Here is a 26,159-nt window from a genome sequence, read left to right on the forward strand (position 1 = left end):
GAGCTTAGCCATGCACGTAGTGATATTTATATAAGTTCCAACCATTTATGCTCGATCTAAAATACTTGTTCCATCACCTAGTCTTTTAATTAGGTTCAAACGCTTGAAGAGATGATTTACCACATCATGATATTATCAAGCGTCTAGTCCAAGGTCTACGAAAATGTACGGACCTCCGATCCGAATTTCGAAATTATCAAAAATAGTTAAATACTTGTCCCATAACTCTTAAGTATGTTCTTTTTCACCATACTCCCAATCGCCAATTCTCTAATTTTGCGATCAATTTTGTTTAATAATTCTCAGGCATGTGCATCTAAGACTTATGCAAATAGGAAAAGTGTGGATCGTGTGTCTAATTGACTGAAAGCAGATTTGAGTACTGGATTTATCATTTACCAACCAAATCAACCAAGAAATTCATCTTAAAACCTTTAAAACACACATATTGAAAATGACAAAGTCGTTGGGTCCATTAAAAATGAAAAGTAAGACAAAGCAAACAATTTGTGAGGTTTGACTTAAAACAACCCACCATAATGGAAAAAAAGAAGGGTTGTTGTTAATTTGTTATTATTTATTTATAGATCTAAAAGCGGCGACCCGAAAGCGACTGATACATTTTTTTTCTAACAACGCTTTATCCTTGTGATGTTGACAATTTATGAACCATTCTTGACGGTTCACATTGATTTACGATTACTATTTAAAACCCAAATTGTTGATTAGAATAATATTATATGTTACATGGCCATGAGTCACCTCAGAATTTAGATAAAAATCCATTTTTCATTTCTTTTGGATTTCTTCGACATCTTAAACGAACGAAAGATGTACAACTAATTTTTTATGTTCGGACAATAGATAAATCCAACTTGAATTTCTTAAATCAATGTAATGAATGACCAGTTCCCTATTCAAGTTTTTTTTTTGTTTGCAAGATTTTTCCATTGCCTGTAGTTTCTATTGCAAATTTAGTTTTTAACAGACCACAATCCTTCCTTTTTTTAACTGCGAATTTTGTTTTGTCGACTACTGCGAAAATTTCTGAAAATTACTAACAAATCCTAATAAATTTCAGTGACATATACAACCAAATAAAATTTTATATAAGTTATTCATATTCATCACCGTATTATTGTATAATGGGGGTGTATATATACATCCATCTAAGACGCGTAACATCACATTATCTTCACGACTAAAGAGCATTACTCAAATAACTTACAAGGCTCCAACCACCTCTTTCGAACTCCATTCTTATTTGGCGGTAGCCGGTTTGGTTGGCTATTATATGTTTTGAAAATCTCACGATTGTCCATAGATATCATCACGAGTTATTCTTTTTCTTTCTCAGGCTCCTTATCTAGTCAATTTATACCATAATATATCATATCTCCTAACAGTATCATAGGTTAATCATGCTTAGTTTAGACGTTATGTTGGAAAAGTTACAAAAAGACAAAATTCGTCTTAGTGACATATATATCATCAAATAAATTCTCTTAAACTTATTGATATACACCAATATTTAAAATTTGCGTTTGTACAAAACAGAGAAGAAAAACAAACTACAGTATATACTTTTAAGATTGATAGGTTCATGTCATTCCAAAACCTAAATGATTAAATAAAACTAAAATTAAATTATTATCTTAAATATTCGATATCCTATTATCTTAAATTATTTTTAAATGAATGTTAAATTTTTATTCAAACAAAAAAAACAAAAAAATAGTTTGTATACATCAAAGTGCGAGTATTTTTGTTAAAAACAGAGGAAAAATGGCTTTTTACAACCTAAACTATAAAAATATGTTAAATTTATACTCGGCTTTGTATATAGTGCCTAAACATTCTTCAACTTCTTAATTTATAAAATTTCATACCTAAACTAATTTTTTTGTGCTTAAACCTATATTGTCTAAACGCTGTTAAAGGTCCGTTAAATCAAGTCTAGGTGGTATCTTAGTAAGCAACGACGTCATTTGTAGTTTTTGATTTCTTAAAAAAAAAAAATCTACACGAAAGTTTAAAAACAATGACGTTTTAATTCTAGGCCAGAAAAAAAAACATTTTAACTGTCGGCTATTTTTGTTCTCCAGACACTGAAAAAAACATTTTTACACCGGAAGAGAGCTCAAATCTCTCCAGTTGCTCTCCAGTCACCTCTTTAGCACAAGAAAACAATATTATTTGCTGCTTCTGTCGATTCCTGCTCCAATTTGCTTTTTTCAGCCGATAACAACGCTTCCTAGCAGTTCTACCAGCATCGAGAAAAGCCCAAAGCCGATGACGAATCCAATTGAAGAGGTAGAAGTTTATGGACCTGTTAAATTTGCGAAGGAGACTATTGCTGAACCAAAATGTCGGAGGATTACGAGATCATACTCTAAGCTAAACAAGAAGAGGGAGGGAGAGGGGATCAAAGTTAGCGAATCGTCCTTCGCACGATCTGACGTGACCTTTGCCGAGCATGTCTCTAACAGCCGGATTTGAATTTCGCATCGGAGAATAAAGAGAGCGATGCGATTTTGATAGGGAAGACTAGCTACTGATAGGCAGCTTTATAAAAGTCACAGTTTTGACGCGATTCTTATTGTCCCAATAGGAAAATCAATGATTATTGCACAACGCAAACTCAATTAAGAATGCAATTCAATCAAATTTGAGAATTTGGAGGAAGTAGAAATTGGGAATTGCAAAGCCAAATTCCAGAAAACCCATATTAGGAATTGAGAAGTCGGATCTGTAATAGTTATCGACGTTGATTTAGGGGAGTTAAGAAGAAAAAAGGAATTTCTATTTTTCTAAACCACTGTGCTTTAGACGTAAGTGATGCCTAATAGCATATGATCCACTGTGCTTTGGCCTCTGTTTTTCAATCGCAGGTGGAGTTAACTCGGTTTTGTTTCGATGATGGGGATGGTTCGAAGAAAGACCGATTTGCCTAGATTTATTCCTTTTTCTTTTCTTTTTTCTTTAAACAATTTTCCTAAACCAACGACGTCGTTTTTTTTTGTTTTCTTCTCAAACTATAAAGAAGCCCAAAACACATCGTCGACACGTAGACTACACTTGACAGAATATTTAACAGTGATTGCCTTATAATTGTTTTACGCACAAAAAAAAAGTTTAAGGACGAAATTCAAATTAAAAAGAAGATTAAGAATGAATTTCAAATATTAATATAGATTAAGTATGATATAGCACCATATATAAGTTTAGGTATACATTTAACATTTTCTAAAAGTTTAGATCTGAAAAAGCCAATTTTCCTAAAAACAGATAAGATACATCCTTTAAAACATGCTTTCCCGTAGCTTGCAGAGCGAGCTGCAAACCAGTTTTGCAAATCCTTCCTCGTACCGATTGTCTCCCAGAATTCTGATTGAACTGAATCGATTTCGAATACCTTTGTCTATACTTTGCATTTGTGTGTTTCTTTTATTTTATCTTTTTGAAAATGGATTTCCTTCTCATGATCATTTGTTTGGTCTCCAAAACATTGACACTATGTTCTACATGGAAACATGAGCCATTTAGAAGAAATGAACATAGCCTTCTAAAACCGCTTGGCTTCTTATATTTAGCCTTTAGTTTCGTTGATATACTAACAACCTCATGAGAAGGAGGCACTGTGTCTTTCGCGGGCTGTGTCTCGGTTTCATTTGCAGGAGCCTCAAGTTTACTACTAGGCGGTGGCTTAAAGTTAATATCGTTATACTCGACTCCGTAGTCCATTAATGGATCCTCTTCGCGAAAATTGTCATGAGTACTCCAATTTTAATGTTCCCACATAATTATACCATCTCTGTATCTATAAGAAATGATATTTACACCTGAAACCGAATACATGAATCAAGAAAAAAAAACTAAAACGTTTGTCCAAAATGTGATGAATTAGAGAAAAATTGTAAATTCAACGCAATATCAACTTTGCTATGTAAATACATCAATGCAGCATCAACTTCGCCACATAAATTCATAAACATCCATTTTGGTACCAAATCAATATTGGAGACGGCTAAACCTATATCATTTTCTTTAATTAACTTCAATGTCAAGAAATATTTTAGTCAGCATCTTTTGCCAACCTTGGAGTCCAGTTTGCACTAGCAAAACACATGTGTGTTCAAAAATTACGGATACTACTAGAGAATTAGGATCAAGAAAATTAATTATAGATAATCTCTAAAGAAATAAGACTAAAAAACAAAAACATAATTTTTTTACTAATTGGTAAGCTTGCATATATTTACTAACAAAAACATATATGGGTTTCAAGAGCTGTTTTTATTTGTTTGGCCCTAAAAGCACAACTTAAATAATCCATCGAAACAAATGAGATTATACTACTCTAGTTTATGTATATTAGATCTGTAATCCGCGCGTTGCACGGAATTTCATTTTTAAATAGTTAATTTATTATATTGTTTTTTATAGTTCTTGATTTTATTAGAAAGAAGACCAAAAATATAAATAACATATTTCTCTTTTTCTTCATCTTCCTCTTCATCTTCGATCTCTATTTCTTCATTTTATTTTTCTTTTTACTGTCAACAGTCTAAATACCTAAAACAATTCAACTTTTAAAAAAAAAATTTTCGTATTCTTTTCGTCTTTTTCTGATTTTTTTCGTCTCTTATTTTTACCTAGCTCGTGTATGTATTTTTTTTCTTTTATTTTGTCTTCATCTACGTGTTTTTTCTTTATATTTTGATTTTTTTTTCTTCTTCCTCTTATTATTCTTATTCTTTTTCATCGTGATTTTTTATTTTCATCACGTTTTTCTTTTTAACTATGTCTTTTTTATTATTTTTCCCAATTTTTACTCTTCTTCTTCTTAATAAAAAGTAATAATTATAAACAATATGAGTAACAAAAGAAGAAAAAATTGATTAAGAAAAACCCTAGGCGGCGATTTTGCTCTCAAAACTTTCCTTATTTCGTCCTCCTCAAGAAACTCCGATCCTGGCCGCCTCGGCCATGGTATCTGACCCGCCGGCGTCTGGTTCGGCTCTTCCTCCCAGCATCACATCCACTCCCTCCCAGAAATCTCCATGGTTTGCAACTTCGACGAACAGCCCTGCCCGAAACTCTGTGTCATGCGAAGTCGTTAATGGCATCGCAAAAACTACAATCCCAGCGGATATTCTCAGCAATGCTCAGCCTCTCTGGACTATCTACATCATTGGTTACTTCATTGGGGATGCCCCTCACATTAGCAAGGTTCACACCACGGTGAATCGTCTCTGGTCAAATCAGGAAAAACTATCGAAGATTGATGCACAATATTAATTCATCAACTCGAAAATGGTTCTCTTTCGGATCGACAACGCCCAGATCAGGGAGAGAGTTCTCAAACGTCATTTCTGGCACATCTCGGACATTCCCCTGGTGGTGCAAGAGTGGAATCCCAGAACGTCTTCCCACAAACCGAATCTCTCTGCCTATTTGGGTCGATCTTCTCAAAGTGCTAGATTCCTTATATTCGGAGAAAGGTTTAATGTTTCTCGGAAATCTGATTGGGGACACGAAGAAGCTTCATCCTGATATGGAGCGATGTGTTCGACTAGATGTGGCTCGTCTCTTGGTGGTAGTCAATTTGGAAATACCCCTCCCTGAAAAAATTTACTTGAAATCAGAATCAGAAATCATCATCCCCATTAGCTATCCTTAGCTTCCTCTTCGCTGCTATCGATGCCTGAGTTGGGGCCATTTGGAGAAGGAATGCTCGCAGCTTCAGAAAGGAGCATCGATCTGAGCTGAAGTTCGCAACTCTTATAACCGTGAAAGCCCTCTTATAAACTCCCAATGCGTGCGAAATGTGCAGTCGGACCTACGGGGAGATGATCACATTGTTACTACACCGGAAACAACTGAGAGAGTGGAAATTCAAGAGGATCTCACTCTTTCGGAAACCGAAAATTTTGTGGTATCAGTCAAAGATCAGGAAAACAGTGGAACAATTACAAGCGAGACAGATATTCCTTGGAAAGAAGTGTCTAAAACATCTCGACGTTCTTCTGCCAAACAGAGATAATCTTCAAAAAGCCCTGAAACCTCCCCGTCGAAATTTAATATCCTGGCGAATTTATCTCTGAGGACGAGGATGACGTGGAAGAGGGTGAGATTCTGGGACAGACGGGGGAACCCCATGTAGTTACAGAGTCCTCAGAAAAGGTGGAGATGGAGCAGGTGGCACAGAGAGATTTGGCTCCTGCGGGTGGACGCAATCGTACGAAACAAAAGTCTAATAAAAAACCGATTGTCACAACAAAAGACCGACTTCTTTCCAGCAAAAACAAAACAAAAAATCTTCCGAAAGGAAGCATTGATGATCATGTCGTCTTTTTTGCGTGGAATACTCGTGGTTTTAACAAACTGCGCAAACACAATGTTGTTCGGTCTTGGGTTCAGACTGTTCGTCCGGCTTTTGGTTGTCTTCTAGAAACACGAGTTCAAGAAACCAACTATCCTAACATTCTTGACACTGTTTTTACGAGGTGGAGTTCCACCACAAACTATGACTTACACCGTCTTGGTCGCATCTGGGTTATCTGGTCTGATGTTGTTTCTATCTCTCCGCTATATAAGAGTCCGCAAGTCATCACAATTGAGGTCACTTATGCATCAGGTCTTTCGTTTGTTTGCTCTTGTGTCTATGCCTCGAATTTCAGTAATGATCTAAGGGTCTGGCAGGAGCTTCGTGGTACTAATGAGTTTTTACGAGGGACAAATACCCCTTGGATCATTATGGGGGACTTTAACCAAACTTTATCTTCTGATGAGCATTCTAGAGCAGCTGACTATTTTGGAGATCAGTCGGCTATGAGAGACTTCCAACAATTTGTTACTGATTGTGAAGTTATGGATCTCGGATACGTGGGCTCTCATCAGTTTACTTGGTTGAATCAGCAAGAGGAGAACTGTAACACCCGTGTTCGTGAAAACCTTACTAAGTTGGAAAATTTGGTTAAGGGAAGTATGGAAAATGTAAGGTGAAACGGGGTTCAGTCGGGTGATTCCGAGCTAAGTCCAGCTTTTGCCGAGCTAAATCAAGTTTTGTCGAGCTGAGTCAAGTTTTGCCGAGCTGAAATCAGCTGGCCGCGATTTTTGGGAAGTTTAGCTGGGAAATTCCGACAAACCGAGTTTTTCGGGACTTTGTCGGAATTCGGACAAGGTTGGTCCGGAACAGACAGTTTTGTCGAGAACGGGTGCGCGCAGGAGCGGTTATCAGGTGAAAACGCGATAAGGCATAGGTGCGGGAACGGTTATGGATTTTAGCTGAGCTGGCGATAGCGCCGAACAGTTATTAGTCGTGCGAAAACACGCGGAATCTCAGCGGATCGTGGGAAAGTGCGGATTGATGCGGGAACGGTTTTTGGGTGGTTTTCTGCGGAAAATCGTGTGTGCGCGCATATAATAAAGGCTTCCGGATTATTTCTCTTCTTCGCGCGACCAAAGAACACAGAAAGATTGAGAGAAATTTTTTTAAGAGAAGTTAGCCGAGAGAAAGTCTGTTTAGCCGAGAGCGATTGGATTCTGGTCGAGAGCGAGTGCAATTCTGTCGAGCGTGGTCCGGATTCTGCCGAGCGATTGTGGGAACGAGCCTGATCGATCGCAATTTCTGTCTTTACCGAATCTGTCCGATAAAAGCTAAGGTGAGTGCGTGACCGTGGCCTTGTTGGTCGTATTCTTGCTTAGACAAGAACCCCATTGGAAAGAAACTTGATAGAGCTCTAGTTAACAGCGCTTGGTGCTCTATATTTCCTCAGTCTTTTTCCGCTTTTGAGACAAATGGCATCTCTGATCATGCGCGCTGTGTGATCCGGTTGGAAAACAATGTTACCGACAAGTGACACCACTTCCAGTTCTTTAATTTTTTGACTGCTCACCCTTAGTTTTTGGAGACCGTGAATCAGGTCTGGAGAGAAACTCCTCCCTTGTTTCACTCTCGATCTGCCCTTCACTGTTTTCACAGGAAATTGAAGTCTTTGAAAGTTCATCTCCGCGAACTTAATCTTAGCAGATATGGGGATATTACGAGAAGGACTAGCAAAGCATTTGACAATATTTGCGAGAAGCAGCAGCAGACTCTTCATAACCCTTCTTCAGAGAACATTGCTGCAGCTGATGCAGCTTCTTCGCTTTGGCACCACTATTCTGCAATTGAAGAGCGCTTCTTTCAGCAGAAATCTAGAATCACTTGGCTGAAAAATGGAGATTCAAACACTAAGTTTTTTCACCGTGTGGCTCAAGGGCGTCGGTCCAAAAATTCTATAAACAAGCTTTTAAATGCAAATGGGAATACCCTTACTGATATGAAGGACATTAAAGAGGAAGCAGTGCGGTATTTCTAGACCTTTCTACAGTCCTCGACTGTGAATCTTTCTGCATTTGGTTCTTCTGACTACGAAGCTCTTATTCTGTATCGATGTTCTCCTGAGCAAGCACATCTATTTACTCTCTCGGTCCTTGAGCAGGAAATCAGGTCAGATCTCCACTCAATACCTTCTAACAAGACTCCGGGTTCTGATGGTTTCACTGCAGTGTTCTACATAGCTGCCTGGCCGATTATTTCTGCTGACTTTGTGGTTGCGGTTCAGTCATATTTTCTGTACGGATTCATGCCGCATGGTGTCAATGCTACCATGCTCTGCTTAGCCCCGAAAACGATTGATGCTCAAACCATGTGTGATTATAGGCCTATTGCTTGCTGCAATCTGATATATAAGGTCATTTCAAAGATTATTGCTAATAGGCTCAAGCAGATTCTGCCGGAAGGTATGGTTTCGAATCAGAGTGCTTTCATTAAAGGTCGTTTGCTGCTTGAAAACGTCCTCCTGGCAACGGAACTAACCAAGGACTATCATAAAGACTCTATTTCGGCTTGATGCGCGCTGAAGCTCGATATTGCCAAAGCATTCGATACGGTGAGGTGGGAGTTTATTATTCATGTCCTCAGGGCCATGGGGATCCCAGATATCTTTCTTATGTGGATTGAAAACTGTATTTCGTCGGCTGCTTTTTCTGTTCTTGCTAACGGTGACCTGGAGGGGTTCTTTACTAGTTTGCAAGGGCTGAGGCAAGGATGTTCCCTCTAGCCATACATGTTTGTCATTGCGATCAACGTTCTCTTTCTGATGCTCAATGAGGCGGCTAGGGAAGGGAAAATAGGTTATCATCCTCAGTGCAAAGAGCTCCAGGTTACCCACTTGAGTTTCGCTGATGATATATTGGTATTTATGGATGGTACTGCAAATTCTCTCAGGGGTACGATGGAGGTTTTAAATAGATTTTCAAGGGAATCTGGGCTTGCGATCAACGTTACCAAGTCCTCTCTGTTCGTGGCAGGGCGAACGAACTCTGCATTGACTCAAACAGCTTCAGATTTGGGTTTGCCCCTGCAATAGCTCCCAATCCGATATTTAGGCCTTCCATTGACTACGAAGAGCTTGACAAAATTGGACTATAAACCTCTGATAGATAAGATCAGAAAGCGCATGATTACATGGTCTAGTGCCACTCTGTCCTCTGCAGGTTGCCTCCAATTAATCCAATCTGTCATCACTAGCATCGTGAACTTCTGGCGTTCTGCTTTTAGACTCCCGCAGAGATGCCTAGACATCATAGAAAGCATGTGCGCTGCGTTTTTATGGTCTGGGTCTCCTCACATCACTACTAAAGCTAAGATCAGGTGGGACGACATCTGTAAACCTAAGTCGGAGGGAGGTTTGGGTATTCGCAGATTAAAGGACACATCTCAAGTTTTCTCTTTGAAGTTAATATGGAAGCTCTTCGCTGACACTTCCTTGCTGTGGGTGGCATGGACACGGCATTATCTTCTTCGTTACTCGTCCTTTTGGGATGTATCGGTGGGTAACAGGGGATCTTGGATGTGGAGGAAACTTCTCAAGCTTCGCCCTATCGCTGCCCTTTTTCTCCGTCATCAAATTGGTAATGGAGTCTCCACCTTTTTCTGGTTTGATGATTGGCTAAGAATGGGGAGAATTATTGATATTAAAGGGGATTCGGGCACTCGTATCTTGGGCATTGCTCGCCAGGCCTCTGTTGCTGATGCGGCAAGACATGGTCACTGGTCTATTAGGCGATGCCGAGGAAATCATATCCAGTCTCTTCTTGATCGCATTCGCTCTTCACCAGCCCCGGATGTCACGGCGGGAGAAGATATGGTGCTTTGGCGCCATGGAAATGATGACTATAGGAGAAATTTCTCGACACGAGTCACATGGGAGCAACTGCGGACCAACTGTGAGGTGGAGCAGGGTGGTCTGGTTCCCTCAAGCTATTCCTCGGCAAGCTTTCATCTTATTGCTTGCAATCCGTGATCGTCTGGCCACAGGAAATCGTACTGCAGAGTGGGGACATTCTCAGCCTTGTCTCTTATGTGGCGAACCCATTGAGACAAGAGACCATTTGTTCTTTGCGTGCCCATACTCTTTTACCATCTGGAATTGGCTTACAGCTGGTCTCCTCCAAAGTCGGGCAAACCCGGACTGGACGATAATGCTGCGTTCCATCTCGAAACCTTTGAGGAATAGGGGATGACTGGATTTTAGCTCGGCTCCTGTTTCAGGCTACGGTTTATAGTATTTGGAGAGAGCGGAATGGTCGTCGTCATCAACGGCCTCCTCGTTCTGCTCTTACTCTCACACATACTATAGACAAGGACATCTTCTTACGAATTCAATCTCTCAGCTCAGCTTCGGATGATGACTCCTCTGCTCTTCTGGCTCGCTGGAACAGCCTTCGACGTCCTCCCCTGTTTTGATCTAATTTCTTAACCTACTCTGTTGCTTGGCAAACTTTTTGTACATATCTTGATTATTACTTAATAAATATCACATTTTAGCAACAAAAAATAATATTATAAACAATGTGTGAATTAATTAAGTCATTAACTTTAGTGTTAGTGTTTTTTTTATATTATTAAATGAAAATAATACTATTTTAAAATATGTAAATTAATTAATTTATTAATTTCAGTTTTGTTTTTGTATGCTGATGTGGACACTTTAGATGAAGAGAAAACTCTCCTATTATATAATAGATTCCATTACCGATATCTACTTTTTTTTTGTATTTAGTTCTTGATAACCACGTCTTAACACATTTGGAATATATACAACAACACATTTGGAATATATACAACACAGCCATTTTTTCCGCTTGGTTACCACGTCTTCTACATTTCTTTTGTTTTTTTGGTTGTATATTCCTCTCGATGCTTCTTGCTGTAGGAGCAGAAAATTAATAGCACTACGTAAGTGTGATTAAAGAACAGCATAAACGATTAGACGTTAAGGTAAGAAATATTGAGTGAAGGCGAGATAATAAATCTCTTTCGTAATTCTTTGAATCACCCGCAGTACGACGGGATTATCTGATTCAAGAGCCGCAGGATATAGTCATTTAAATCCGGTTTTCAACACAAAGAAAAACATGGATTCTAAATGAACTTCATTTCTATGATACTCTCGGTAGAAGACTTACGAAAAATAAAAAAAGAGAGGGAGAGAGACTGTTGCAAAAATTTCTGAAAAGAAAATGAGAGGTGTCGGTCTGAAAAATGAGAGGAGAAGTCGTGTATATATAGCGGAGAAAGAGACTTGAGGAGTCTTCAAAATCTCAAAAAATCCGCGAGTCAAACACGAATTTCGGCCATAAATTTAGCGTAGTCAAAGACGAAAAGTCAACAATCTGTGATTAATCAAAAACATATGCAGAAAATCAACGTAAAAAATTTAAACGCTCAAAATATCAACCAACACGACCAAACGCTCAAAATATCAACCAACACGACTAACACGGCTCGGCGGCACGAATCTCGGAGGAGAAGTTGTGTATATATAGCGGAGGAAGAGATTTGAGGAGTCTTCAAAATCCCAAAAAAATCCGCCAACACGAATCTCAGCCATAAATTTAGACCAACACGGCTTGGCGGCAGCACGCGCATAGGGCTTCCTCTTTTTCCTCTCACATGTTATTCAAACATGTATGAAACAACTCTTAATATATACTAGAACTTTTTACCCTTAATGGTCGATGTGGGACAAATCTCATTTCCTCTTTACCATTTCCTTTTCACCCTTAGGCTTAAAAATTTCGGCCCAACACTAGCTTCATATGCAGACATCTTTTACTTCCATCATACGCTACTCTTCTTCCGCCGTGCTAGCCTCCGTCCTCCGTCGCACAACGATCTATCACGGCAGATGCAGAGCTCGAGTTGGAATCCACCACAGCTTTTATTTCCTCTCAGAGAGACGAGTGAATTCTACAAGCCGAGTAAGAATATTCTCAGAGCTTTCTTTGCGCCGGTTCTCTCGTTGGACGACAAGCCTTTACTAGAGAATCCTAGTGAGGCCATCGGTACCATCCTCACCGCTCAAGCGTCATTGTCCGGGAAGTAGCTGTTCACAAAGATGGAGATTAACGTTCATCTAAGATCAGATGTGAGCTGATTTGCATGGTGAGAGCTATGCTGAAGAAGGTACAGAGAAGAGTTCTTGTTGGGGATAAGGTTCTTGTCGGATCTATCGATTGGATTGATCGGAGAGGAATGCTAATGAATGTGTTTCACCGGCGCACGGAGAATCTTGATCCACCGGTGGCGAATGTTGATCACTTGCTTGTTCTTTTCTCTCTGGATCTACCAAAACTGGAGCCAAACACACTCACCAGGTTCTTGGTGGAAGCTGAATCCACTGGAATTTCACTCACACTTGCCCTGAACAAATTTGAACTCATCACTCAAGAGGTAAATCTTGATTAGAGCCCATGAATGATCTTGTTTCCAAGAACTGGAATCTTGATAAGAACAATGATCTTGTTTTCTAGGAACTAGAATCTTGGAAGATAAGATTGCGTGGATGGAACTATGAACCGTTGTTTTGCAGTGTGAAAAATAAACTCAGACTTGATGAGATTGCATTCATGCTGAGAAACCAGACTTCTGTGATAGTTGGTCCTAGTGGTGTTGGAAAGTCGAGCTTAATCAACTATTTGAGAAGTAGATTTGGTGGTGACAAAATAGGGTTTAAACCTGTAACATTTTTGTGCTATTTTCTTTCATTCTACAGCTAATATTTTTCTTCTTTCTAACAACTATCATCATGACTTGACAGATTCAGATATTAGGTAAGAAGAAGAAGAAACGGTGGTTTGAAGATCAGAGTGTAGGAGAGATTTCAAAAAAAGGTCGTAGAGGTAAACATGAAACCCGAAATGTATCGCTACTGCCAGTTTCTGGAGGTGGATACCTTGCTGATACTCCTGGCTTTAACAAGCATAAGTTGCTGAAATTAAAAGAGCAATCACTTCACTTTTGTTTTCCTGAGGTTTGTACCCGCTTTTTTTTTTTTTTCTTGTTTCCCATTTCGCCATATGGACTGATTGCGAGAATAATGCGTTTCTTAACTCTTTCCTTTAGATACGGAAAATGATTGAGGGCAAAAAATGTGAATTCAAAGATTGCTTGCATATTGGGGAACCAGGATGTGCTGTGAAAGAATGTGGTTGGGAAAGGTATCCTTACTACTTACAACTTCTTGAAGAGATCAGAATTGAGGAGAAGTCTCGACTTAAGAAGTATGGAACCAAAACAGAAGGTGATGTTAGGTAATTATGCTGTACTCTACTGAAACAACAGCTTTTATTTATGCGATTGGTCACAAGAAGGGAAGCCTTGACACAGGTACAAGGTGGGAGAAATGGGTGTGAAACAAGTTGTACCACGGCTAGACCCTAAGAAGTATAAGAGAGAGTCGCAGAAGAAGATGAAACAGAAATGGATCTCTGAGCTTGAAGATTAAGACAATATCACGGACTAAAGTGAACAATTACCCAATTGTCTCCGAGCTTATTGAGAATGATAACAAGAGACGGTAAGTGATTCACCAAGATAAACGTTAAACTATATAATATGTAACAGATTGTACCGATGTTAATTTAGCAGAATTATTAAGGATTAATTGGTTTTATTAGTTTTTTTGATAAATTTTTGTTTAAGCACTCCACTAACTTTTTTTCAATTTTTCATTTCCAATGAGATGAGAGGTGCTTGAATTAAAAGAGAAAGAAAGAGTCTGAAATAAAAATGAATTGAAGAAGAAGAGAGAGAGATTTCAACTGATGGAAAAAATAAAAATAAAAAAATAAATTAAATGTCTCAACCAATGAGATAAAGCCACATATAGAGTGCTTAAGGGTGCTTAAAATGCTTATATAAGCATCGATGCTAAAGGTTTTCCCATTAAAAAATTATTTTTAATCTAACTTTTTCATTAGCAACCTTTAGGCACTCCTTGTTGGAGATACTCTAAGACCACCTCAAATGCGGTATATATCGAGTTCATTCGTGGGGTCCAACATAATTTTTTGGATTTGTTTTAATCGTTTCGGCCCACATATTCGTTGATACTGTCTCTTTGGGATGAGCCCGACGAGCCCGTATCGTCAGGGTTCAATGGGGTACGTGTCACACTTGTATTGGCTGTTGGAGGGAGAGCATTTTTTTATTGTGGGAATCGATTTTTTTCTGGTTCTGTTTTATTTCTTTCTTGTTCCGAAAAAAAAATCCGAGTGTGACTTGCGACCACCGACGATCGAATCCAAGTTTCCGCCGCCGGTCGAATCGACGCCGAATCGTCGCTTCCCTTCCGATCGATTAGAAAAGTACATCATCTGTAACCTGTTAAAAACTACTAGATGTTGGGGAGAAGCGTGGATTCCTGGGAATGATAGGAAGCATCGACTGTATGCATTGAGAGTGGAAAAATTGCCCTACAGCTTGGAAAGGGCAATATACATGTGGGTCAGAAAAACCGACAATCGTCTTAGAGGCAGTAACATCGCATGATCTTTGGATTTGGCACGCGTTTTTCGGACCTCCAGGTACCTTAAACGACATTATTGTTCTTGAGCGTTCACCTGTTTTTGATGACATTTTACAAGGTCGTGCTCCAAGGGTTAAGTATTTTGTCAACGGAAACGAATACCGTTTGCCATACTACCCCGCAGACGGTATCTATCCGAAGTGGGCAACATTTATACAATCAATTCCACTTCTGCAAGAGCCAATAACCAACTTATTTGCTACATGTCAAGAATCCGTCCGAAAAGATGTCGAGCGTGCTTTTGGAGTCTTACAGGCTCGGTTTGCAATTATTAAAAACCCAGCTCTTATTTGGGATAAGAGAAAAATCGAGAACATTATGCGGACATGCATCATATTACATAATATGATTGTAGAAAACGAACGACATGTGTATAATCTCGCTGATACAACAGAATTCGAACAAGGCAACTTTAACAGATGTTCACAAGTAGTGGATATGACATACTCTACCGATATGCCTATAAATATCAGAAATATGATCGACATTCGCAATGAAGTTCGCCATAGAAACACACATGATCAATTGGAAGCTGATTTATTTGAGCATATTTGGCAAACATTTGGGAATCCACAAGATTACAATTAGTTGTTTCAAGTATGTTTTATTTCTGTTTCTTTTTCATATGTTTTAAATTATATGTAATAAATAAATTATTTGCTTTTATAATAAATGAAGGTTTATAATTGTTTCAAAAAAAAAAAATTTCTCGGATAAATCTCAAAAATGGGGTTCAAGGTTGGATACTTCTTTTTAGCTCGGGTTCATCCAAATTTTTTCTCACCAAAAACATTATTAAAAAACTCTGATGAATCCCAACATGGATATCAGGGTTGGACATGGTCTAACTACAAACCATGATCAGTGATTTTGTAATGATTCGATCAAAAGAAATAAAATAGCTGCCAAGTTCATCAATGAATTTGACTTTTCTGAGAAACGGATAGAGTGAGTTCAAGAAGCAAAAATTTAGCAAGAAAAATAAATTAAGAAGCAAGAGTGTTAGAGACTTTCATCCTCTGTAACTAACAGAAAAAAGAGTTTTCATTGGGATTTATTAATTGTTACTTACGTAGGAAAAAGTTCCTGCATGCATTTTCAATTTAAGATCAGACGTTTATTACAAAACCATAAAAATAGAAAATTACATTTGGATAACACACACGTACATATGCTTCACATAGTTATGTCACAAACACTTAAAAGAGACTACAAGAGATATATAGTGTTCAATTCGAACTTCTGGCGACTATTTTGGGCTTGTTTCGATGGAACTTTTCCATGAACCATTCGTGTTTGTGTTGAAAAAAGATATGTCCAATCACCATTCCCAAGAACACACCAGGTACATAGGCTATCGCCACTGCTATCCAGTTAATCACGTGCTCTTTTGGCTCCGACAAATCGTCGGATTCTTGTGGTATATGATTCAGAACATGAGTTTCTCCACATATTTCTTCGAGACCATAGAGTCTAGGGTTGTCCATGAACGAAGAACAATTTTGTCTTTGAAACTGTGTGCCACGTGGTATCTGACCTTGGAGATTGTTGTGGGAGAAGTTCATGATTGATAAAAAAGAGAGGCTGCCAAGACCCAAAGGAATCTGACCAGACAGTTTATTCTGGGACAAGTCCAATGCTTCGAGCTTTGTCAAATTTCCCAATGATTGTGGAATATTGCTTGTGAATGCGTTACCAGACAAGTTGAGAACACGCAACTCCTTCAACAAACCAATAGATTCAGGGATACTTCCAAGTAATAAGTTCCCTGAAAAGTCAATGGCTCTAAAGTCCCTTCTGATCCGCTCAAACTCTGTATATACTCCTTTATGCACCATTTCCATCGAGTTATGATAGTCGATACCGTACCTCGGGTTTCCTAAGTTCTCATCATCGTAAGCTTGTTGCATGGATGTCGCCATGTTACGCCAATAAGAAAAATAGAAAGGTGGCAATGATCCGGTGAAGCCATTGTGTGATATGTCAATGACTCTTAAATTTTGAAACCCAACGGAGAGATTAGGGTGATATAACGGCCCATAAAATTGGTTTGACCGGAGGATGAGGACGTTCAAGGATGGCAAAGAACTCAACCAAAATGGAAACTCGTCCTTGATTATGTTGCCTTGCACATTCACAAGTTGCAAAAGACTACAACTCGTCAATGATTTTGGAAGTTTCCCCTCTAAGTTGTTGCGGCTAACGTCAAGTGCTTTAAGATTGGTGGCATTGACAAACATATCCGGAATAGTCCCAGTGAAGTTGTTATTAGCCATGATCAACTCTTCAAGTGAAACACTTAAGTTCCTTAAACACTGAGGAATTGAGCCACTAATTCTATTTTTGGACAAATCTAAGAAGCCTAACGATTTAAGATTACATATCCACTGGGGCAATGGTCCTTGTAATGAATTTGAGCTAAGATCCAACTGTTCGATTTGTGTTTCATCTAAAACTTGCGATGATTTTCCAAAACTGCTAAAGGAGTTGTAACTAAAATCTAGATCAAGAAACTTGTATATAGACTCGGGGACTGGACCATCAAATTTGTTATGATCAAGGTATAATACCATGTCAGATGGTAAAGAAGACATATTACCAAACTCTATCGGTCCTGTGAATTGGTTTTTCCCAAGAAAAACTTTCATTAACGAAGGAATAGTGAACAAAGATGTAGGAAAAGGCCCAAAGAATGAATTTTCACGCACATCAAAATATCCTAATTCTTGGAACCCGCTCATGTCACGTGGAAGCATGGATTTGAAGTAATTATTATTGAGGTAGACTTCAGAAAGTTTCGTTAAATTGGCAAATGAAGAAGGAATATTGCCACTGAAGCTGTTATGGCCAAGGCCCAAGTAGTATAGTTGAGTTAGGTTTCCTAATGAAGCTAGAACTTTACCTACTAATTGATTATACGAGAGCTCAAGCCACTCGAGACGAGAAAGCTTTTCTATTGAAGCTGGAACTTGACCTACTAATCTATTATTTGAAAGGGTAAGGAATGTAAGATGAGAAAGGTGTCCTAATGACTCTGGAACTTGGCCTGATAAAGCATTATACGAAAAGTCAAGAATTGTGAGACGAGAAAGGTTTCCTAATGTAGAAGGAATCTCTCCATAGAGACTGCAATTGTAGAGGGACAACTTAGTAAGAGTTTGGAGTTTGAAAAGACTGCTATTTGGTTTCAAAGAGCTGTTAAGAGAGATGGAAGGAAGTTCAAGAGAAATGACCTCTCCAGATTTGGCATCACACGTGACCTCCACCCAAGAACAACAGTCAGTGCTCTTGTTCCATGAGCTTAAAGATGTATCATTAGCACTTGGATTATGCTGAAGAATCGGAAACTCATCTTTGAATTCCAAAAGAGCATCTCTCTGGTCGTGGCGGCAATGGTTGAGTGTGGGAGAAGCAAGAGTGTAGAGTAGGAATGAAATCAAGCAGAAGAAATAACAATGGCTTCCAACCATCATATCTTTCTTTTTTAAGTATGTGTGTAGAGTAATAATTGGTTATGTAATGTTTCTGTGGGCTTCTGTCTTTTAAATAGAAGAAACTCATTGATTTGTGCAGCTCTTGACTTGGCAAATCTCTTGAGTCAACTTTTGGGTTGGGTTGATTTGTCAACTCTTCCTTATCCTTTTTATCGTCAATGATTTGTGCCTCTATTCTTCGCTTTTAATGCTAAAGTTACTTTGAGTTCATACAAGCTTTTAGTGCAAAGTCAAGGAACCCAACTAATAAAGAGTCTTAATTTTCCATGGATTGGACATGCTTTTTAATGGAACTTGACTTTAACAAAATCTAAAGGTTTTTTCTTGCTTTCTCTCCGTAGAAAACTTTTCTAAAAATAACCATAACTTATAAAAATCCTACGAATTAATGTTTCACTCTTCATGACTTTTTTTTAACTCTTCATGACTTTCCCAATTTAATTTAACTGTAAACACAAAACCTAATCACCTTCCCAAATTCTTTAAAATAAAAGCCGTGAGAGGTAGGATTAATGAAAACCTTGTATCAACTGAAATTTCATCATAAATTGAAATTGAAATAGCAGACCTTTTTGAATAGTAATCGTTGTTTTTTTTTTTGTGATTGATTGTATGTTCCAGGACAAGTCTAATTCCTCAAGCTTTGTCAAATTTCCTAATGATGGTGGGATATTGCTTGTGAATGTGTTACCCGACAAGTGGAGAATACGCAATTCCTTCAACAAAAACCAATAGATTCATGAATATTTCCAAGAAACAAGTTTTGGAAACTCAATGGATAGATTAATGTTTCTATGGCTTCTGTCTTTTAAATAGAAGAAAACTCATTATTGTATTGATCTCTTGACTTAGCAAGTCTTGCGTCAACTCGTGGGTTCGATTGATTTGTCAACTCTTTCCTATCCTCGGTATCGTCAATGTTTTGTGCCTCGATCTCTTCTTCGGTTTTAAATGCTAAAGTTACTTTTGAGTTCATACAAGAAGCTTTTAGTGCAAACTCAAATAAAGTCTTACTTTTTAATGGAACTTTGGCCCCAAATTGGTTTTTTTTTTCTTGCTTTCTAAATTGAAAACTTTTCCAGAACTTAATCAAACATGTAAGAAAGTTTTAACCCTTTATGACTTTCCCAATTTAATTTTACATCAGCTTTACCATTTACGAAAATATATTTAAAATTTCAAACCGGATAACCAAATCAAACCGAAATTATCGAAATTACCCGATTTTAACCGAATTTCAACACAAAAATTGGATATTTCGGTTAAATTCGGTAGATTTTTTTTTTAATTACAGGATAACCAAACTGAGCTGAACTGTAATCTGCTTCCGATAAATTCGGTGGGACTTTCAATAAACCGGATTACTTTTAGAAAAACTGAACCGTATGGTTCGTTCCACGGCCTAGTACGAATCCTCTTAATCGCCCAAAATCTCCGCTTCCCAGTTCCCACCCTTAAATCGTTTCTTCGAGAAAGTTATGCATAACTGTTGGGCTTTGGGCCCATAAAATTAGCTCATTTTGGGCTAACTCTGTATCATCTTCTTGCATCTCTTGGACTTTGGAATTATATAACACAGCCATTTTTCTTCTTCACTCACCTCGGCGAAGCCAGTCTTTTGGATTCTTCTGGAAATTTTCAAATGCAGACATTTTCTCTCTCCATCATCCGCCACTCTTCTCCCTTCTTCCTCCGTCGCACGGGGATTTATCACGGCGGATGCGGATTTCGAGCTGGAATCAGAATCCGCCGGAGCTTTGATCTTCTCTCAGTCTCAGCGAGACGAGATAATCCTGATGTATCTAGAAAACCCCAACCGAGTAAGAATATGCTCAGAGCGAAGCATATTGGTAAAGACTACTCCTCCTTAGCTCCGGTTCTCTCGCCGGACCACAGACCTTCCCTCTCGGAGTCTCAGGCCATAGGTACCGTCGCCACCGCTCAAGCGAACTTTATGCGCGTCGTTGTCCAGGATGTAGCTGGTTCTGAGAAGAATGATGATGGAGAAGATCTTTCTTCTAAGACCGGCGTTGAGCTGCTTTGCGTGGTGAGAGCTGTGCTGAAGAAGATACGGAGGAGAGTTCTGGTTGGAGATAAGGTTCTCGTCGGATCTATCGATTGGGTTGATCGGAGAGGAATGATTGAGAATGTGTTTCACCGGCGCTCGGAGATTCTCGATCCACCGGTGGCGAATGTTGATCACTTGCTTGTTCTTTTCTCTCTTGATCAACCGAAGCTGGAGCCATTCACGCTCACTAGGTTCTTGGTGGAAGCTGAATCCACTGGGATTCCACTCACACTTGCCTTGAATAAATCTGAACTCATCTCTGAAGAGGTAAAGAGTAAGAAATTGCATAGCTCGTTACTAATTTAGATACTCCATTTCAGGGCTTGATCAGAACGTTGATTTTGTTTCCAGGAATTAGAATCTTGGAAAATAAGACTTCGTAGATGGAACTATGAACCATTGTTTTGCAGTGTGGGGACTAAAGACGGACTTGATGCGATTGCATTCATCCTGAGAAACCAGACTTCTGTGATTGTTGGACCTAGTGGTGTTGGAAAGTCGAGCTTGATCAACATATTGAGAAGTAACTCTGGTAGTGCGATGGAAGAAGAAAACTGGTTTGAGCCTGTAAGGTTTCTTGCGCAGTTCTCATTCTACAGCTATAAAACTTTTGTTTACCATATCCTCCATGGCTTTTGACCTTTTTGTCATATTCAGATATTAGGTAATAAGGGGTTTGAAGATCAGCGAGTTGGGGAAGTTTCTACTAGGAGTGGTAGAGGTAAACACACAACCAGAAATGTATCGCTACTGCCAGTTTCTGAAGGTGGTTACCTCGCGGATACTCCTGGCTTTAACCAGCCTAGTTTGCTGAAAGTAACAAAGCAATCACTCGCTCTGTGTTTTCCAGAGGTTTTGTAACCTTTCTCTTTGTGCCCATTTCACCATCATTTTCCATATCTAAAGAAAGAGTTGTACACTTTGGCTTGTGCCCATTTCGCATAATGGACTGATGGTGACGATGCATGTTTCTTTTAACTGTTTTCTTAGATACGGAAACTGATTGAGGAAGAACAATGTGGATTCAAAGATTGCTTGCATATTGGGGAACCAGGATGTGTTGTGAAAGGTGACTGGGAAAGGTATCCTTACTACTTACAATTGCTTGATGAGATAAGAATCAGGGAGGAGTTTCAACTCAGGACTTTTGGAACCAAAAGGGAAAGTGATGTTAGGTAATTGTTGATTTCTCCTGAAACAACAGGCTTTAGTTTCAGATTGGTGACACAGCCCAAATATGGACTAATCAGGAAATCATTGACACAGGTATAAAGTGGGAGGCATGGGCGTGAAACAAGCTGAGCCACGGCTACAGCCTAAGAAGCATAGGAGAGAGTCGAGGAAGAAGGTGAAACAAACAATGATCTCTGAGCTAGACGAGTTCGAAGATGAAGACAGCGACTTGGACATAGATGACGATCCAATTGTCCGAGCAATTGAGAATGAGAAAAATACATGATGAGAGAGTTTCTACGGAGACAACGTCGTCTAGTATTTACTACGGTGAATTCTGTATAAAAAACGTAGGAGATACGAGTAAATGAGAGCCTTTTGGAAAAAACAGGTTAGATGAGAAGTGAAAAAAAACACTTTTGCATGAACTGCATCTTAACACTTTTGTCGAACTGAATTTTTGTATACATGATTTTACGTTTTCTGAAGACTTCTCCGACTACATTTTATTTTCTAATTTTTTCAGTACTGTAAATAATCCTAAAATGTGACATATTTTGTTAATAACCTACGTCTCACTAAGCAGTAGGCTAATAACATAGAAGGCAGATATAAATTAGCAGAATTATTAAGCAAGAATAAATACTACCAACCATGGCGAATGATTTCATGACAGCAACATTGAACAATAATCCAAGAAAATCTATCCATTGTCTTGCAAAGATCGAAAGAAAGGGGAGCAAAATCTCTTCCAAGAACACAAAAAGAGAGATGAAAAATTAAAGAAAACTTAAGCTGCTGATTTCTTTGACTTGGCTGCCAACTGGGTCTCCGGCTACAATCATCACAAAGAATACAAAATCAGAATCATTGTCACTATCGCAAATTACAAGTTCACAACTAAGATTAAATTTTTTTACCTCTTTCTTAACAGGCTCTTCTTTCTCTGACAAAATCAACTCAATGTGGCAAGGGTTGGACATGTAAGCTGAAAACAAGAAAGACCTGTAAGTCACACAAGAGAAACCAAAAAAAGGGAGACCATGTATGCAAGTCTGTAGCGAAATCTCAAACTCACGGTTGATTCTTCCGTGAGCACGGTAAGTCCTTCTCCTTTGTTTCGCAGCCTGGTTCACTTGGATGTGTGATATGAAGAGGGCATCAACATCTAAACCTTTCACCTGAAAAACAAAAAGTAAATCATGTTAACAGCAAAAAAGGGTAGAGACTAAAGACGATTCAATATACTGATTAGAAGAACAATTGTATCACCTCAGCATTGCTCTCAGCATTCTTGAGCAAATCAAGAACGAACTGAGCAGATTTTGCAGGCCAACGTCCTTGACCATTAGAGTGCCTGTTCTTAGCTTGAGCAGTTCTTCCTACACCTCTACAGAAACGAGTGAAGGGAATTGCTTGCTTGTGAGCTATCACATCTTCAAGGTACCTCTTCGCCTTGATCAATGGTAGCTTCCTGATGGCGTGCGCTGTTTCACGGGTGTTCTATAAGCAAAAAAGAAAACAAGGACACTATGAGAACCAATTCACACTGAAAAAGAAACAAAACACCGATTTGAAATCAAAACTAGAAATGTGGCATCATTTACTGAACCATGAAGTCACTTAAAATATACATAGGTTCACCCAAGAATAATGCCCATTTTTCCTTGACATATACGAGAGCTTTCTTCACAAAAAGGCAACAAAGCACTGCTTTTTCTAATCAGATTACATATTAACTAATCAACAAATTACGTAAATTAGACTACTATCAATGTACCATCATGTACTGAATCTTTTAGTTATAAGAAAATGAACACAGATTCACCCAATCACGATGACCAATTCAATATCCCTGAAGTTTACGTGAGATCTGTAAATTGCAACAGAACTCTGCTTTTTCTCAATCAGGTTTTTTCTTTCAAAAACAGAAACGACGAAACTACCATTTCCCTAATTCATAAACCTAGCTACATCGGAACCAAAAAGAGAAAAAGAGAATGTTTTCACGAGCTATACCTTGAAGTGAACCCTAAGATCGGATCCTCTAGCCTTGCAAGCTGCAAGATCAAACGAAGATTCACAAAAAAAAAATTAGCAAAATTACAGAGAATCGAATACAAAAGAGTGAAAATGGTACTGAGAAAGTGTTTCAAGGAAGATTACACTTGGTCTGATTGTCGGGTTCTTGCGAATACTTCACCTGCGAAAATAGCAAAACGCAGCATAAGAAAATCAGAAGGAGGGCGATTTTAGGTCAAATCTGCGACATGAGAGCGATGATGATGTGAGAGAAGCTTAAGCAATTACCATGGCGGCTAAAGACAAGAATTGGCTGCAGAAGCGATGAGAGATGAGTAATGAAGAGACTTTATATAGCATGAAACGGCATAAACCCTTATAATAGCGAAAACCTAGTTTGGTCTATCAAACTGGGCCTGGTAATAAACTCTTGGGCTTTCTCAAAGAGGCCCTCGAGACTTTAAGAATTGGGCTATTCAAAAATCTTGACAAATTGACTATTTTCTGTATAATGATTACTTCTCTAAACTCCCTTTTAAGTATTTTTTAAAGACAAAAAAACAAAGATATTATTTAGCTTATGGATGTATTATTGTTATTATTTATATTATTATGTACTGTTTTATTTATTAATCTATTATAGTAAATGCGAAGTGAATTAGGCTGTGGTTCAATGCACAGTTTTTGATGTCGTTTTGATTAATGAAAATCAAAGGTTCTGATTGGTGAGCTCAGCTTATAATTTGATTGGTTGATTTTATTTAATTATATATATATTTTTCTAATTGAATCTGCAGAAAAACGACCCAAACCCATGTTTTTGTTGAGTGTGGTAAATTACGTTTATGCCATTAATGAAAATAATATCTTCTGATTGGTCTATTTTATTTAATTAATACTTTAATAAATCTATAACAAAAAAGAAATATTTTATAATTAAAACTCAATCAATTGTAGATTAGAGCCTATGTTTGGAAAGAAATGGCTCAATCACTATTTTTTGGTCCATAATATTATACTAGGTGGGAACCCGTGCCAAGCGCGGGCTTGCGATGTATACAAAGTTATTACAAAATTTATAGAGGCGATTATTGATAAGTAGGAGATTTGTAAGTTATATATAATCTTTGAAATGATATGTTTTAATATTCTATTGTTCTAACAGTACTAATTATTATGAATCATTTATTTAATTTTTTTTATAATGGTGAAATACTTCGATATTGGATAATGGTATTGTGATATATATCTTTAATAAACCCAAAAATTTTGATAGTTGGATAATGGTACTTTTGGAAAAACTCATCATTTTATCAACCATGACCATTATCATTATATGCATTAAGATTTGTTGATGTACAATATTCAAATATTGCAGATCTTTAAGTTGTAGTTTGTCTCAGTGTGTATTTTTTTTAAACACCATTATGGTTTTGTACTTGATTTTCTTTATGTTTAATAAAAGTATCAATTCTCGACAATCAAGAAAACCATTAATAGAAAAAGAGAAAGAGTATCAATTCTGAAGCATAAGTAAACCAAATTGTCATTAAAATAGACCATTTAATTAGTAAAAATCTAAACCAAAACAAATAAAATAAACTATTATTTTTTTATATTCTGAAAGACGGTCTTGTATACAACGTTCAAAGTATTGGTTTGTGGCTTATCTATAGTATCCGTTATCAGAAATTTTCAAACCAGCTCTCAAAGTAAAATGTGATATAGCCACATCAAGTTGTCCATAGAAAAATGCGGGTTTTGGTAAATACAATCCAATCTTTTGCAAAGTTTGTCCTTGGTTTTTATGGATAGTCATTACAAAGGCGATGACTACAGGGAATTGTCTATGCCTCATTCTAAAAGGGACCTTGTCTCGGTGGGGGAGAAACAAACATTCGTGGGATCAAGACTTTTTGACCAATATATGCACCAGTTATGTGGCTAGTTTGAATAACATGTTTAGGCAATTGTGTTACAAAGAGTCTTGTTCCATTGCATAAACCACATTTAGGGTCTATATTCTGAAGCAACATAATAGATGTTTATATTTTTAATTTTAGTTCATGGTTCGGCAATTCTGAGATCTTAATACTATTAAGATATTCTTCTATGTAGATTTTTTCATCAATATTGCCCTAAACTCTAAACCTCTTGCACGGGCATAAGGGTTTCAAAAACGTACAACGTAACTTGCTGTTATAAACTGACGATTGAAGAGAACTAAAACAATTATTTAAAACATAAATGATAAAATAAAACAAACCCAAAAGTAAACATCATCCAAAATTAAAAACCAAAATGCTACTAAATAAGTGTATGAAACTCACAAACCAATTGAACTAAGACAAAAAAGAGTTTTTTTGTCTCAACATATTTGTTTTTCATCTTCATATTTTTTCCTCTTATTTATATGTTGGTTTTTCTTCTATATCGTCTTTTTCTTATCTTTATTTATCGTTTTCCAGCTTTATCTCT

At 37.8% G+C, this 26,159-nt stretch overlaps 4 protein-coding genes, 2 non-coding genes and 1 pseudogene across 6 annotated transcripts; 3 read left to right on the forward strand and 4 right to left on the reverse strand.

Moving 5' to 3' along the window:
* Window positions 1–4,989: 4,989 nt before the first annotated feature.
* On the forward strand, window positions 4,990–8,900 carry LOC112085044. The gene is made up of 5 exons (XM_024154009.1): window positions 4,990–5,232; window positions 6,424–7,004; window positions 7,107–7,265; window positions 7,988–8,351; window positions 8,490–8,900. The coding sequence occupies exons 1-5, from the start codon at window positions 4,990–4,992 to the stop codon at window positions 8,898–8,900; spliced, it is 1,758 nt and encodes a 585-aa protein (XP_024009777.1).
* Window positions 8,901–12,065: 3,165 nt separating this feature from the next.
* Window positions 12,066–14,887, forward strand: LOC18008325 (annotated as a pseudogene).
* Window positions 14,888–15,963: 1,076 nt separating this feature from the next.
* Window positions 15,964–18,411, reverse strand: LOC18008283 (receptor-like protein 12). Its single transcript, XM_024153244.1, has one exon. The coding sequence runs from the start codon at window positions 18,395–18,397 to the stop codon at window positions 16,154–16,156; it is 2,244 nt and encodes a 747-aa protein (XP_024009012.1). The 5' UTR covers window positions 18,398–18,411; the 3' UTR covers window positions 15,964–16,153.
* Window positions 18,412–20,033: 1,622 nt separating this feature from the next.
* Window positions 20,034–22,147, forward strand: LOC18008565 (small ribosomal subunit biogenesis GTPase RsgA 1, mitochondrial). Its single transcript, XM_006391217.2, has 5 exons — window positions 20,034–20,753; window positions 20,838–21,053; window positions 21,144–21,338; window positions 21,477–21,661; window positions 21,753–22,147. Exons 1-5 carry the CDS (start codon window positions 20,061–20,063, stop codon window positions 21,943–21,945), a joined length of 1,482 nt encoding a protein of 493 aa, XP_006391279.2. The 5' UTR covers window positions 20,034–20,060; the 3' UTR covers window positions 21,946–22,147.
* Window positions 22,148–22,275: 128 nt separating this feature from the next.
* LOC18008543 (60S ribosomal protein L17-2) lies at window positions 22,276–24,035 on the reverse strand. The gene is made up of 7 exons (XM_006391218.2): window positions 23,970–24,035; window positions 23,826–23,862; window positions 23,679–23,719; window positions 22,932–23,162; window positions 22,738–22,840; window positions 22,580–22,647; window positions 22,276–22,494 (listed from the first exon to the last, which is right to left on the reverse strand). The coding sequence occupies exons 1-7, from the start codon at window positions 23,970–23,972 to the stop codon at window positions 22,450–22,452; spliced, it is 528 nt and encodes a 175-aa protein (XP_006391280.1). The 5' UTR covers window positions 23,973–24,035; the 3' UTR covers window positions 22,276–22,449.
* LOC112087191 lies at window positions 23,249–23,379 on the reverse strand. The gene has a single exon (XR_002899954.1). It is a non-coding gene; the product is annotated as a small nucleolar RNA snoR74 (small nucleolar RNA).
* LOC112087190 lies at window positions 23,432–23,562 on the reverse strand. Its single transcript, XR_002899953.1, has one exon. It is a non-coding gene; the product is annotated as a small nucleolar RNA snoR74 (small nucleolar RNA).
* Window positions 24,036–26,159: the final 2,124 nt, after the last annotated feature.

This window comes from Eutrema salsugineum, unplaced genomic scaffold (genome assembly GCF_000478725.1).
Source record: "Eutrema salsugineum unplaced genomic scaffold, Eutsalg1_0 scaffold_9, whole genome shotgun sequence".
Classification (NCBI taxonomy): Eukaryota; Viridiplantae; Streptophyta; class Magnoliopsida; order Brassicales; family Brassicaceae; genus Eutrema; species Eutrema salsugineum.

Coding starts and splice junctions, on each gene's coding strand:
- LOC18008565 (XM_006391217.2), top strand. CDS start 20,061: ATGCAGACATTTTCTCTCTCCATCATCCGCCACTCTTCTCCCTTCTTC. Junction 20,754..20,837: donor CTGAACTCATCTCTGAAGAG/GTAAAGAGTAAG, acceptor TTTTGTTTCCAG/GAATTAGAATCTTGGAAAAT. Junction 21,054..21,143: donor AAGAAAACTGGTTTGAGCCT/GTAAGGTTTCTT, acceptor TGTCATATTCAG/ATATTAGGTAATAAGGGGTT.
- LOC18008283 (XM_024153244.1), bottom strand. CDS start 18,397: ATGATGGTTGGAAGCCATTGTTATTTCTTCTGCTTGATTTCATTCCTA.
- LOC18008543 (XM_006391218.2), bottom strand. Junction 23,163..23,678: donor ATCTTAGGGTTCACTTCAAG/GTATAGCTCGTG, acceptor TTTTGCTTATAG/AACACCCGTGAAACAGCGCA. Junction 22,648..22,737: donor TGCTCACGGAAGAATCAACC/GTGAGTTTGAGA, acceptor TCTTGTTTTCAG/CTTACATGTCCAACCCTTGC.
- LOC112085044 (XM_024154009.1), top strand. CDS start 4,990: ATGGTATCTGACCCGCCGGCGTCTGGTTCGGCTCTTCCTCCCAGCATC. Junction 5,233..6,423: donor ATGCCCCTCACATTAGCAAG/GTTCACACCACG, acceptor TCTTGGGTTCAG/ACTGTTCGTCCGGCTTTTGG. Junction 7,266..7,987: donor GAAAACGCGATAAGGCATAG/GTGCGGGAACGG, acceptor CTGTTTTCACAG/GAAATTGAAGTCTTTGAAAG.